The 15,143-nt window shown below is 41.2% G+C and overlaps 1 protein-coding gene across 2 annotated transcripts; it reads left to right on the forward strand.

Annotated features, from left to right (window-relative positions):
* The first annotated feature begins 1,367 nt into the window (after positions 1-1,367).
* On the forward strand, positions 1,368-13,201 carry LOC115026732 (signal transducer and activator of transcription 1-alpha/beta-like). 2 transcript variants are annotated; one of them, XM_029459669.1, is made up of 24 exons: positions 1,368-1,518; positions 2,422-2,549; positions 3,469-3,613; positions 3,728-3,823; positions 4,037-4,114; positions 4,225-4,303; positions 4,384-4,466; positions 4,743-4,894; positions 5,052-5,213; positions 5,315-5,407; positions 6,036-6,095; positions 6,267-6,296; positions 6,400-6,490; positions 6,655-6,696; positions 7,986-8,069; positions 8,208-8,309; positions 8,518-8,653; positions 9,482-9,522; positions 9,636-9,712; positions 9,893-10,032; positions 10,728-10,907; positions 11,269-11,326; positions 12,434-12,500; positions 12,824-13,201. In XM_029459669.1, the coding sequence occupies exons 2-24, from the start codon at positions 2,422-2,424 to the stop codon at positions 12,908-12,910; spliced, it is 2,211 nt and encodes a 736-aa protein (XP_029315529.1). In that variant the 5' UTR covers positions 1,368-1,518; the 3' UTR covers positions 12,911-13,201. The 2 variants fall into 2 exon arrangements, with proteins under 2 accessions (XP_029315529.1, XP_029315530.1); XM_029459670.1 differs by having other exon boundaries at positions 1,431-1,518; positions 2,360-2,549.
* Positions 13,202-15,143: the final 1,942 nt, after the last annotated feature.

The raw sequence follows: 15,143 nt of genomic DNA on the forward strand, positions 1-15,143 counted from the left end.
GTCAAACTATTTCAAAGTAGTCAAGGTCAGGTTGCTTCTCTGTGGCACCAAATAAATGACAAAATTATACTTGTACTTGTTATGTTTGGAGGGCAGCTAGTTCTGTGTAGTGTTCATTTTGGTAAAAAAAAAAAAAAAAGATTAATTTATTGCTCTGTAAATCATAAAAGTGAGCCAGCATACACAATAGATCGTGTGCATGTGACGTCACGCTTACGTCCCAACCCGTAAGTCAGCCATGCTGGTTGATATACACAACCAAGACGGCGCCTGTTCATGTGTGAGTTGCTGCAACGCTTCGTAATTTTCTTTGTATTTAAACGTCTAAGATTGAAAGAAAATGCCAACCGTGTGCGCAGTGTATAATTGTGGTAATAACGCTACTCGTGACCCAGAGAAACGGTTCTTTAGATTTCCTACAATCATCAAAATCAACGATCCACAAAAGAGGGATGAATTACTGTCTACCGAACGCCGTCAGCTGGTTTAGCAACATAACTCGTGAGGATTTAACAGAAGACAAAACACAATTCACCCGTGTGTGTGTGTGGCGTCCACTTTATATCTGGTAAGAGCTCATGTTAAAGCTATGTTTTCAATGTTTACATTAAACATTTGTGCTTATGATATACCCGAACACTGTAAGACCTTACTTCTCCACATCGCTGACTGGTAAATAAGGCACTTTCTTTACATGTGATGGCAGCCATTTGCTCTTTTCTTCTGTGCATGTTTTTGTTTGGCTTATTCTTGAGACTACTTCACTTGCGAAAAGCAAAGCACCAATGTGAGAACATACTTCGCTTAATCCAGCCATACAATCACAGTGTGCGAGGATAACATCGCCGCTCTTCTCACTCACAAACCACGGCTCGAGCGGTGCATCTCGAGCTCTTTGAGAGTGATTCACACGGGCATGGACGAGCACCCTGCCTTTGCAGAGGACTCCAGAGAGTCACAATACTTTGAAGAAGTCGGAGTTGTATTGTTGTTCGCTTTGTTCGCATTGTTGATTTGTATATCATCCAACATGGCGTCGCAGGCATACGTCACACAGTTTTGTCACGTGTTTGCACACTATCTATACCAGAGCCTTGAAACTTGCACGTTGGAATGCAGGTGATTTATTATTTATTACACCTGTACTTTACCTGGTCAAAGTTTTTAAACTGTGTTGTGTGTAAAAGGTGTATAGTCCAGCTAATTAATTTAAAAGGATTACAATTTATCTCCACTGCCACTGGGAAAAGAGGTTAAAATGGCGTAACAACATGTGCCTTTAGTATTTTGAAGGCGGAAATGAAAACAGTGTAAACTCTGGTTGACTTGACACCGCTCAGCGTTATGATTTCTGGAGAGTCACATGATGTGTGGGAGTTCCCGGTAGTTATAAGTAACCCCCACTCTTCCTGTTCCTCATAACTGGAGTCAGGACAGTACGCAGTTTACTACTTTCTGTTTTAACATATTGTCCTGCTACCCCTGTAAACAACAAGACCAAACACCGATATCCACAAGGTAAGGCACTTTGTTGTCTGTACGTACAATAATTGTTTTTATATTTTGTTATGGAAACTGTTTCGTTTTAAAGTGCTGCATAGTGCTAACTCCCTAGTTTGGCAGTTAAGAGGAAAGTTAAGGGAAATTAGACTGTTTGAATCGGGACTAGATTATCACAGAGAAACTAAAGATTATTTTAAAACAGAGTTTCTGATTTGTGAAAGCTTTATTCTGTTTTTGTAAATGCACAAACGGGAGATTTCACTCCTGTTTCCTCATCTCGGTAATTTAGAGTCTACATTTTAGACTATTAAATACGATAATATTTAAATATGGACTAGGTATCACAGGGAGGGATTTTCTTTTTGTAATTACAATGTAAAGCAGTGAAATATTTATTTTTTTAATTTTCAAAAATACAATAAAGAATTACATCAGAAACAGTGTTTCAAATAATATTTAGCATCTATGGGAAATATAGTCCACATTGGAACAGTATCATGGTTTTTGATCTGGACCTGGTCCAATGTGGTCTACATGTGAAATAAGCAGTGAAATCTCCCTTTTTTTCAATTTCACAAATAGAATAAAGCTTTCAAATATGTCAAAGTGGGTTTCAAACAGCGTTAATGCTTTACCTAAAATGTCTTACATGCTTTCACAACATAAGAGTAGATAGTAAAGGAGGATCGGTCGTTCAGCGATGCAAAATATATTTCCCCTAACTTTCCCCCAATAACAACAACAACAGCATTTAATACAATATTAAACACCGAAACTTAAAGCTCTCGGTTGTGAAAAAAAAAACTGCATTGGTATTTTCATAATTCACAGAGAACCAAAACATATTACTTTATAGGAGTATTAGCGTCAGTGCTGGTTTTCAGACTGCATGGTCACTGTTCGTGTCGCTCCCTGCAGATGTCCCAGTGGCAGGACCTGCTGAGGCTGGACTCAGCCATCCAGGGCCGCGTGAGCCAGCTGTATGAGAGAAAGTTCCCCAGAGAGATCCGCCACAGTCTGTGCGTCTTGATAGAGAGCCAGGACTGGTAAGACAGGCACTCACAGGCGACCATATGGGGCCAGGGCCTCCAGGTTCACAGTGCAACATTAGCAGTTATTTTGTTGTCATTTGCACATTTGTTTGTCAATACTGCATACGCCATTGATAAATGATATGGGTCTTAAAAGCCACACTTGCATTATTACTATTTTGAAGGATTCTTTTGTAGAGGGGTGCTGTGTTCAAATGTAGTTGTGAGGACTTTATTTTGTTTGTTTTTATTGTCCTTAAAAGGGGTATTTTACTAAATAATATTTCACTTAATCTAGTTACTACAACTGAATTACTAATTATGAACCAACACATACACAGAGGGGGAGTAATGGGGACACGGTGCCCACAGATCTTTTTTGCCCTGGGGGACCCCTACTGGCTTAACTGGCTTGTCCTGAAAGAAGATATCTTTTTAATCATACATGAAAAACTATAATTTTTCAGGATTTTGTGGAAAACACAAATCTTTTTACAGAACTATATACATTATAGCAGGGGTCTTCAGCGTTATTCGGGCCAAGGACCCCCACACTGGTGTAACATGGTGCAGGGACCCACTACTGTATATATTGTACACAAGAGGCTTGAGGAGGTCTGTGCGACTCTGTCTCTGACTGTAGGTGTGTGTCGCCGCCCTTCGCGAAGTACAGCGGAGGAGAGAATGTGAATGGCAAAGCAAAAAAAAACAAAAAAGAAAAACAAGATACTGTAAATAAATAGTATTGGGATTCATATTATTCACCGAGGTTAAAAATATAATGCGTTAAAGGGGGATTTAACCATCTGTATGGCCCAAATGTGCGATGTATTCGGCTGATTAAGATTAAATTAGGAATGAGTGAGTGTCCCACAAAGTGTACCCTCATTCAGCACAATCCCTAAATTACACATTTTCTGTTGCTCTGTGTTAGGGATTTGGCAGCTGTGGATGAAAATGCAGCAAGCATATGTTTCCGTGCACTCCTGGTGAATTTGGAAGAGCAGTGGAACAGTTGTGTGCAGGAGAACAACATTTTGCAGCGACCTGATTTTACAGGGATGAAATACTACCTGCTGGTAGGGCAGACTGAACATTACATTAAGCAATTCATTTTAGATTTACTTCATTTCTATGCTCAAAGCAGAATAATTATAACTTCGTATTGCTTTTATTATTTATTTTTAACTTAGAAAAACTTTGAAGATGAGCCACTGAACTTGGCGGTAATCCTCTCTGAATGCCTGAAGGAGGAAAAGAAGATCCTGGCTTCTGCCTCTGAAGCACAGGTAGGATGATATCAGATGAATATCATGTGCCACAAGATTATTCAAATCTGTCTAATGTTTGGTTTTATTTTTTTATTCCTGCTCTGAAGAGACATATTTAAACTTTGCACCGTGTAATGTCACGTACACAGTTACACCACAGGCTCAGCACTGTTCACATAGGAGTCTGTTTTGTAAGAAGAATATTGAAAGAAATATCTTTGTTTTTGTCAGGGTTGCAGCAGTCCAGCCATGGATCCAAAATGGAAAGAGCTGGACAACAAAGTCAGTGAACTGGAAAGACAGTCTTCGGTAAACTCACATGGACTGTAACCTTTTTTATTTTTATTTTTATTGTTTCCCATTCTGGGAAAAAAAACAAACATACTTCATAATTTCTAAATGTGTGAACTGTAATGCAGGAGGTGAAGAAGGAAATACAGTCACTGGAGCGCCTAAATGACGAGCTTGACTTCATACAGAAGACCTGGCAAAGCCAAGGTATGGAGGACACCTACAGAAACAGGTGACAGGTTTGTTGTGAGTTTATGCTTCATATATGTCTCATCTGTCATTTCCAGTGGATCAGCACATTGGATTGAACCACACTTTTGTGGAAGAGGAATGTCACAAGAGGATCGACTTTATCACACAAACAAAGCAGGTACTGTTTGGTGAGATCAGCACAAACTGATAAACTACTTTCTTAGAGCATTGAAAGGACGTTTTTTTAGCTTTGCTAATGTTTTGTATATCGCCAATAGAGATATAGAGAAGAAAGGTCTGTTCTAATAATGTCGTGTTTGAGCGTTATTGTTAAGTATTGTTTTTTAGTAAAAGCATTTTCTTCTCACATTAATCTCTTCATGTTGAGTTCAATGCAAAGTTAATTAGACCTCCCCACATGCTCAATGCTTGCTGTGTTCCTTTGGTCTTGCAGATGGTGCTGCAGCAGATAGTGAACATTTTGGAACTGGCACAGCCGATTGTGGCGACTCTCACAGACATGGAGCTGCCTGAGTGGAAGCGCAGGCAGCAGCTGGCCTGCATTGGAAGTCCAGTTGACATCTGTCTGGACCATCTCCAGAAGTGGTTAGAACTTTAGTATGATCTTGGCTTTTCATGTTTCATGTTAAGGAACCAACTTTGTATATTTGAGAAAACGTCTCTCTGTCCCATCTGTCACACTTTATACCTACTGACAAACTTGTGTTTGTGTTGCCTGCGTGCACTTATGTTGTATGTGCAGGTTCACGACTGTGGCAGAGGTGCTACTACGACTACACGAACAGCTGCAGAACCTGCAAGACCAGAACAAGAAATATGGCAGCGCTGATGCCTCCAGCCTCCTAGGTCGTATGGCCGAAATTAAGAACACGACACTATCCTTATTCACAAAACTTCTTACAAAGTGAGTCATGACATCAGGACTCTTCTGTGTTATATACACACACAGACTGGTACACACACTTTCATATTGTTGACACGTTTTGTTGTGGTCTTACTCTGCAGTGCTCTCGTGGTTGAGAAACAACCTGTCATGTCGAGTTTACCACAACGACCTCTGATACTGAAGACCAGGGTGCGCTTCACAGTGAGAGTGAGGTAATGAAGAAATGGTGTGTGTGTGTGTGTGTGTGTGTGTGTGTGTGATGAAAAAATAGCCAACACAGAATTGAGATGATAAATCTAAGTATAATAAATAATTGTCAACTATGGACAGATTTCAGGTAACTATCTTTACAAGAACTTATCTTGGTTTCGTGTACAGCAGTTTTGAACGTGCAGTCTAATCAAATACAGAACTGCACTGTAAGAGGTGTTTCTGTAATTCATATTGTTGCCTTTTCTCTAAAATTAGAACTGTGCTTATTGGAAGAACAAAATGTTCCACTTGTGACGATAAAGTAGCTTTAATCTTTTCAGAATCTAATACTCAGCTTGCTTCTTTGTGGTCGATGGCAGCTGTAGTCGTCTTGGGTCAAAATGCCTTTAAAAACAATTTAATCAGATGGAGCTACGAGGAGTCAATAGCATAAATATACATCATACAAATAGTTTTTGAAAAGAGATGACAGGAAATGATGTGAGAGAGAGTTGGAGGATGACATGAGCTACCACACGACGTCAGCGCGGCTGGACTGGAACCGGGAATGCTCTTGTTCATTGTACTGTATGATTTATTTTATTTTTTGAAGATCATTCTGTTAGTATTTGTTTCTTCTCTTCCCAGGTTCTTGGCAAACCTCCCAGAATTCAAGTACCTGCTCAAAGTCAAACCTGTATTTGACAAGTAAGTCAAAGAAAACTTTGGTCTGAGCCAGTGATATAATACATTATGACTTTACATAAAGAAGTCTTCCTTTAATGAAATGTTTTACTTTTTATTGTTTTTATTTTTATAATAACACTTTATCCTTTCTTATCTTATTAATCTTTTTATATATTTTCCCCTGGAAATAAGGGATGTTGAAGAAGCCAAGGCGGTTAAAGGGTAAGTAAAGGGTACAAATCTGAACTGTAAATTGATGAAGTGTTTGTATAAAATACTTGTACATTTTTGGACATGGACAGACTCTGGTCTGATGTCGTTGTAGGTTTCGTCACTTTGACTTCAACAGGGATGAGTGTAAGGTGCTGGACGTGGACTCGCCTCGAGGAGACTTGGTGACAGAATTTGGTCACATGGTAAGAAACTCTTCAGAATGGTGAATGGAAGAAGCACTCGTGGACACGAGTTAAACTATGTCATCAAACGGACATATAGCTTTGTGTTTTATGAACATGTTGTACAATGCATACATCAAACAAGTATAGTAAAGTATATAATGAGTGTGTTTTCCTTTTTTCAGTCTCTCAAGGAAAGCGAAGGAAGAGCCAAAGGATCACATGAGGTAAGATGAGACATTCAAATTCAATTAACGGCTGTTTGTAGGTATAAAGAATCAGAATCATTTTTAATGCCATGTGCTGTGGTTAGTTGGTGCTACTCGTCCAAAATATAAAAAATTAACAAAATCTAGACAGTAGGTACAAAATACAGACAGTAAACAATGTACAATATAAGCATTACGTTAATGTAACGTGTAGAGGGGGAGGGAGAGACAGTGTCAGCGGGGGTCTCTGGCCTTGTTGATGAGGCCGAATCTTACCTGCACGCTTCCGGGTCCTGGAGGCGTACAGGTCCTGTAGGGATGGCAGATTACAGCTGATCACCTTCTCCGCAGAGCGAATGACACGCTGCAGTCTGACCTTGTCCCGGTCAGTAGCAGCAGCGTACCAGATGGTGATGGAGGAGGTGAGGATGGACTCGATGATGGCAGTATAGAAGTGCACCATCATCGTCTTTGGCAGGTTGAATATCCTCAGCTACCGCAGGAAGTACATCCTCTGCTGTGCTTTTTTGATGAGAGCTGATGTTCAGCTCCCACTTCAGGTCCTGGGTGATGATGGTGCACAGGAAGTGTAAGGACTCCACAGTGTCCACAGGGGAGTCACATGGGGTGATTGGGGCAGGTGTGGCTGGGCTCTTCCTGAAGTTCACAATGTTGAAGGCAGAGCTGAAGTCCACAAACAGGATCCTGGTGTAGGTTCCTGCGGAATCCAGGTGCTGGAGAATGTAGTGGAGGGCCTGTGGTCCTTGTTTTTTTTGGGGGCGGGGATAATGGTGGAGACCTTGAAGCATGCTGGCACGTGGCATGTCTCCAGTGAGGTGTTAAAAATGTCTGTGAACACTGGAGACAGCTGATCAGCACAGTGCTTCAAAGTGGAGGGAGAGACAGTCAGTTCTGCCTCTTGAATAGGATGTTGACGTCCCTCTCAAGAATGGAGAGAGGTGTCACTGTGGAAGTAGGGGGGGAGGGGGGCGCTGAGGTGGGCAGTAGTGGAGAGGCTAAGGCCTCTGCTGAGGTGGGGCTCCTGGGCTGGAGCTGATGAAGAGTGGCGCGGGGGATGATGTCAGGTCTGTCCCATTGTCTTTCAAAGCGACAGTAGAACAGTATGTGTGTATATGTATAAAGATATATGTAAAGAGAGCGACACAAGACAGGTGTTTTATTGTGAGCAGGTAAATATAAACATCACAGTTTTAGTCCCAACCAAGTTACAAGCTAGGTGTGCTCCGCCACCGCTACGCGATTACGAATCATTAAACACGTAATTTCTCCGTCTCTTTCTTCATCAGACTCGTCTGCCAGTCACTGAAGAACTCCACGTCATTAAGTTTGTGACACAGTTTCAGTACGCTGGACTGGAACTTAACATTGAGGTGAGTAAACATGACAAAACACAGTCAGAGGCACTTCAGATTCTGTGTGCTCTTTAAGATATTATTGGTGGAAGAGAAGGAACAATGACACTAGCCAGGTTGTTTATTGAATGGTCTTCTCCTGCTGTGTTGGTCCAGGCCAGCTCTCTGCCTGTGGTTGTCATCTCCAGTACCAATCAGGCCGTCGCTGCCTGGGCCTCTGTCATGTGGTACAACATGCTGTCCACTAGTGAACCCAGGGTAAAGCCATCACACATCAACACAACAATATCAGGATATGTTTACCTGCATGATAAGACACGTGGGAATTACACCAAACAGACATACCTATGCATTTTGGGTTTATGCTTTTAATTTCTCATGTACAGATTGTACCATTGTCTTTCTTTTTGTAAATCTAATCGTCTAGTCTTGAATCCCATTTTAAGTCTGTGCCTCTGTTGTGTAGGACCTGTTGTTGTTTGTGGACCCTCCTCCACTCACCTGGCAGCAGCTGTCGCAGGTTCTCAGCTGGCAGTTTTGGTCCTGTGGCAAACGGGAGCTCGACGAAGACCAGCTCTCCGTGCTAAGAGACAAAATTGTGGGTGAGTGTTTGAGCGTGTCTTCCATAAAAATAACTTTATAGTGTAAGCTTGCACCATAGGATCAGTATTGAAGACTGTGCACTTCCATGTAAAGTAATAGTTATGCAATTTGGGAATATATGCTCACTTTCTTGCTGAGAGGGTTGATACCACTCTCATGTGTGATACATTTGAAACTACAACCAGGGGTTGGTTAGCCTAGCTTAGCACAAAGACAAGCTAACTCTGTGTCACTCTCTGAACAAAAACTGATGAGTAAAAGCAACATGTTGTGGGATTAGCACAGGTTATGTACTCAACTATTTCTTGTCTCGGCACAGTGACTCCTGGGAAATCACTGTGAAAATATTTATTTGTACAGATCAAACAGACGAGATATAGCGTGTTATAGCGTGAGCTACAGAGGTGCTGCTCGGCATATCTTGTTACCTTTGGGCAGAGCCAGGCTAACCGTTTCCCTCTGTTTCCAGTCCTTATGCTAAGATAAGCTCCACTTCTGTAGCTTCATACTGCACAGACATGAGAATGACATTGATCTCCTCACCGAACTTAAGAAATCATATTTTCCAAAATGTCAAACTATTACTTTAAAGCACCATCACTGTCATCTTTAGTGGTATGTGAGGAAAGTGAAAAAAAGCATGTGTTTCTGTATTGTTTTTGGAAACTGTATAAATAGAACATGTCCATCAGTAGGATTTCTATATATGAAGCTTGAACACATTGCTCGCTAAACCTAAGATATAAAGGATGATGTGCTAATTTCTCTACTTCAGAGTGTATGTTATTTTCATGACATTTCTTGTGTAACTGTTGGTTTCTTCACAGATGACCCCGAAGGTCTCGTTCACTGGAACAACTTCTCCAAGGTGAGTGTTGAGCAAGATTCTTGTTACACTGTAGTTTACACAGTTGGTACAACCTGTAGGACTTGTGTGTGTATGTGTGTTTGTTTGTTTACATGTTCACCTTTGCGTCCCAGAATGAAAATATATGGATTTGGATTGACGGAATCCTGGATTTGATCAAAAAACACTTGGTGGATCTTTGGCGGGATGGGTAAGAGTCATCATCTCAGCAATGTTTTACTGTTGTTAATTGTATTCACAATGACACATCACATTAATTATGAGACAGCGGTCCACATACCATCAACCATGGAGACCACTGAAACAAGTACCATTACACGATGCTTCCCAGTTAACTAAACTCTCATCATATTCTGTGTGTGGGCTTCAGGTCCATCATGGGGTTTGTGACCAGGGATAGAACACAGGTTCTGTTGCAAGAAAAACATCACGGGACTTTTCTGCTCCGCTTTAGCGAGAGCAGAAAACACGGAGCCATCACCTTCAGCTGGGTTGACCACTCCAATGGTGGTATGTTCCTGTACATGTCTGTGTGTTTGGACAAAGTTCAAGTTTTAAATAGCCGCAGGATCAAGTAACACAAACAGCATGTTCACACTGTAAACATGGTGCCGTAAACTCTTGATGCCTAATAACTAATGTACCCTGCAAAGCATGTGTACAAAAATAATTGTCATTGTCAGTCAACATAAACTCATTCCTCATTAACCCAGAGCTAGAAAGCCAAAAAGAGGGGGGGACATCTAAAACAAATCAATATCAGTTTAAGTGTACACAAGATTTAGAATGTTTTCACTGCTTTACCTTGCTGTCAGACAGCGCTTTCTGAAGGGAACTGAAGCTGTTATCTACGCTCTCTTCAAAGTCACCAGACTCCATTGGGGAAAAAACCCAGTAATTTTAGCTTGCAGAACACAGGGGTTACTGGTCATACGCTGCCTCGATCAGCTAGTTTGTTTGTGTTATTGTGTGAATTTGGCGTTCTAAAGTGTTAGTTTGGATTCACCAAATTCAAACACTTTTGACGCCAAAGTCACACAATAACACAATTGATTTGTTTAGGTGTCCTAAATAAGTTTAAGGCAGCTGGTCCCTCCAGTTGTCTGTCCTGTCTTCAATTAAATTATTTCAACACCTCACATTCAGATATTTGTTTGATATATGTTGTTAGCTTACTTTTCTTTCTGTATGTGGTTCTCCTGTAGAGCCCTTTGTGCATGCAGTAGATCCCTACAACAAGGATGAGCTGTTGTTGACGCCTCTGCCAGAAATCATCTACCACTACAGTCTGAGAGGCCGCAGGGGCACGCACACCAATCCTCTGATCTATCTGTACCCAGACATCCACAAAGACGCTGCCTTTGAACGCTACTACAACTCCTCTGGTATTGTCTCTTGCTTGACTTTCCCCCTGAAAACAAAATGACTTTACTTAGGGGTTAGGAAGAACAATGAAGGACAGGAATTTATACCATGATGGTGATTGGTCTTTTTCTACCCCAGGACTACAGGAATTAAAATGATTAAATAAATGTACTTATTCCAAAACACTTGGATGTCTCTTACAGAAACATATTGTCTGATATAACCAGTGCAACAGTTGGATAAATTAAAGCTCCTCCTTCTCTGACATGTAATGATAATGATCATTTATAATGTTAACGCTGAGGTTATCCTGTTTAAGACATAATATTCTTTATTGAACATGAACCCTGTGATGACCTCTAATCACCTCTGTTCATGCAGCAATGTCGACACCTAAAATGTCTGGGTACGTTCCCAGAACAAAAGGGGATTTCTCAGAGTAAGTAAAACAATAATAATAAAAAACAAATCATGATTGTATGGAGCCCCTCTGAGGTCACGTGTTGGGAAAAAAAAAACTTGATGTGTAAACCGTGCGCTTGGATTCACAGATAATCTTTGGGTTTCCTTGTTTTATATGTTTATATTATATTTACTATTTGTGGCATTTTATCTGCTGTTGCATCACTCTGTAGCCTAACCCTTCTAAATGGAACTTATAGTGAGTCTGTGGTACTAAATAGTACATATAGTGACCTTACCGTGCTTTTGGGCATTTTTATTGGTATCAATTTGATACGGTACAGAAATATTTACCTGGAATTTCCGTGCATTGCTTATAATACTTTTTATATATTGTAGTATTGCTACTTTTACGTAAATAAAGGATCTGGCTTCTCCTTCCATCACTGAGAACAGTAAAGTGCAGGGCATCAACCCTTATTATTAAACAAAACAATAAGCATATAAATGAATTAATAAATACATATTACAGCATGGCCACTGTGTACCAAAACTATAGACACTCCTAAATCAAGAACATACAACATAGAAAACAAAATGTGCTATATGGGAATAATGTGGTCTGTAGGAATGTTACTGCACTGTATTAAAGTGATACCATAGTGCAGACATGTCAAACTCAAGGACCGGGGGCCACTTCCGGCAATAACATGAATATTATCCAATATGTCTATCCTGTTTAATAAATGTTGCCCTCTCTGTGATTGAGTGTGACACCCCTGCCATAGTGGATGATGATGCCCAAAAGCACAGTAAGGTCACAATAAATGTCAGTGCCACAGACTCATTACTAGTGATAAACTACTAGTGATAAAACAGCTGATAAAATGCCACAAAGTAGAGTAAGGTAATCTTAAATTACAAAACTCCGATGAGGATCTGTGAATGCGAGCGCACGGTTTACGGTTGGTAAAGATTTATACATCTCACTAACTTTTTTTTACCATGTGACCCCAGAGTTGCTCTGCAGCTGCTCCCATCTTAGAGAAAATGCTAAATAATAATACAAACAATATTCATTATTATTCTATTGTTTGATGCTGTACAGCAGAAATGTGCCTTAATTCTTTTGTTCTTTCTACAGCAATCCTACGCCGCCTCCGTCTCCACCCAGGGACATGCCCATGATGGACATGGACGTAGACGTGACAGTGGGTTTGACATTTTACAACTAGTCCCATTTATTGATACGTTTGGCCACTTGTAGGCAGTGGAACAAGCTGCTAACAGAACATCACTCTATAGACGTGTTGGAGTCATGTTTCTGGCCACCCACTAAGTTTATCAGAGCTTTTTCACTGAAATTAGGTTGATGGGAGTAAACCAAATAAGTAAAGTGGCGAGCTGTAACACCAAAAGCTTTATAGAGCTGAGAGGAACAGCAGAGTAATTATTCTAATTCCTTTGTTTGTATGAGACAATTGTTCCTCTGCAGTTCATTTAAAACAAAATAATTTTTGTTTCTTTTTTGCAGGAGGAGGATGATGAACTGTTTCAGGAATTATCTGAGTTCTTTTTCTGTAACAGCCCTACTTTTGACATCTCGTCAAGAAATGGTTAGGGTTAGTTTTTTCGATCTTAGTAGCTCCTTCTGAAAATGTGCTGCGTCATTGTGTCAAAATCAGAAAGTCTTCTAAGAATGTAGGTGTGTAAGAGTTGGATCTAACAAAATGTGTGGTGCTTTTCTACTGTACTGTTCAAAAGTAAACTGAAAACTTTCTGTTATTCAGTAGTTGCATCTCAGGAATATTCAAATGAAGATGAAAAATCACCTTGCTGTTCTGTAGATATTCTTTACTTTTGTTTATTAAAATAAACATCGGCATGCATTCCAGCGCCAAGATAAATGACATCTGCATTATACAGTATTGAGACTATAATAACTTTATTAATGCAGAGAAAAGGACAAACACATTCAGTGACCTCCTGTCTTGACTGCTTGTTTTAGTTTCCCATACATCACCTGGTCAAAACACAAGCTTGTTCAATATAAGGAAAAACATTTAATCAGAAAGTCTAAAGGCTGAACAGCACATTACACCTCCTGAAATCTTACTGTCACCAATGGGTTACTTGATGAATCAAGTTAAGTAACGTTTAAGTCAATACATATACATCATAATAGTAACATTGTACCTATAAACAGTGGATTGAATGAATTACAAGAGTAGCCTCGCCATTAGATTTCACAACATGGAATGGAGCCTGAAATCCTTATGTGACACCTAAGTCTAAGTTACTGTCTTACATCCCTGTTGTTTTACATACAGGTTGAATGGATGAGAGGAGTAGAATAACTATACATTAACTTATAATTATGAAAAACATAAACATTTATATTTCTTATCAAAACTCTGCAATATACAGTATATATATATGTATGTATGTATTATGCTAAAACAAAAAGACAATAAAAACTTGTTAAGTTGTCTCTATTTGTTTAGTTTTTGTACTGAAATATCTCAACAACTATTCAATGGATTAATATTGTATTTATGAACCTGCAAAACTATTGACATTCCCATCAACCTTAGTGCTAACTTTGCAGTTTGCAATGGTTAACATGCTAACCTAAAATGGTGAGCATGGTAAACTTTATACCTGCTTAACATCAACATGTCAGCAATATCATTGTGAGCATGTTAGCATGCTAGTATTAGCATATTTGGTTTCATGTGGTGCCTTTCTGGGAACCATCACCTTACCTTGGTGGAGAGGTTTGTGTGTCCCTATGAACCTGAGGGCTGTGTTGTCTGGAGCCTAGTGCTCCTGCTACGGTCTCCCAAGGCAAATTGGTCTCGGGCGAGGGGCCTGACTAAGAATGGTTCAAAACGAACATGAAGCATAGAGGAAGAGAGGAAGAGACCCTGCCCGGAGGAAGCCTGGGGCCTCTGTCTGGAGCCAGGCCCAGAGGGAGGGCCCGACAGCGAGCCATGAAGCCCGAAAGAGCTACGTGCCTCTCATCCATCCATCCTGTGGGCCCACCACTCACGTGAAGAACCTCTGTGTTCGGGTGCGCTGTCATACGGGAAGCAGTGATGGTCAGTGACCTCGACGGACCAGACCTGGCTCTGGGGACGTGGAACGTCACCTCTCTGTGGGGGAAGGAGCTGGAACTAGTGTGGGAGGTGGAGCGCTACCAGCTGGTGGGGCTTAACTCTACACACAGTCTTGGCTCTGGAACCGTACTCCTGGATAAGGGTTGGACTCTATTCTTCTCCGGAGTTTCCCAAGGTGTGAGGCGTCGGGCGGGTGTGGGGATACTCACAAGTCCCCGGCTGAGCGCCGCTACGTTGGAGTTCACGCCGATGGACGAGAGGATCGCCTACGGGTTATGGGGGGTGAAAACTCTGACCGTTGTCTGTGCTTATGCGCCGAACATTAGCGTATTTGGCCTTCTTGGAGACCCTGAATGGAGTCCTACATGGAGCTCCAGGAGGGGACTCCGTAGTTCTGCTGGGAGATTTTAACAGCGCTATCCGGGAGGACTCCGGAAACAGCTGCAGGGTACCGACGGGCTCGAAGGGCTGCAGTTCGGAGAAGCTATGGAGAAGGACTTTCGGTCGGCACCAAGGTGCTTCTGGAGAACCGTCCGGCACATCAGGAGGGGGAAGCGGAGAACCATCCAAGCTGTGTACAGCAAGGGTGGGACTCTGCTGACTTCGACTGAGAAGGTTATCAGGCGGTGGAAGGAGCACTTTGAGGAACTCCTGAATCTGACTAACCTCTATGGTAGAGGCAGAGCTGGAAGCTGATGGGGGATCATCGTCAATTTCCCACAGTGGCAAAGCCCC

Source organism: Cottoperca gobio, chromosome 21, assembly GCF_900634415.1.
Source record: "Cottoperca gobio chromosome 21, fCotGob3.1, whole genome shotgun sequence".
Lineage (NCBI taxonomy): Eukaryota > Metazoa > Chordata > Actinopteri > Perciformes > Bovichtidae > Cottoperca > Cottoperca gobio.

What these genes read in the sequence shown, in the direction of transcription:
- LOC115026732 (XM_029459669.1), top strand. Translation starts at nt 2,422, where the DNA reads ATGTCCCAGTGGCAGGACCTGCTGAGGCTGGACTCAGCCATCCAGGGC. An exon ending in GTGGATCTTTGGCGGGATGG is followed by an intron (nt 9,713 to 9,892) that starts GTAAGAGTCATC and finishes TGTGGGCTTCAG; the next exon opens with GTCCATCATGGGGTTTGTGA. An exon ending in ACATGGACGTAGACGTGACA is followed by an intron (nt 12,501 to 12,823) that starts GTGGGTTTGACA and finishes TCTTTTTTGCAG; the next exon opens with GAGGAGGATGATGAACTGTT.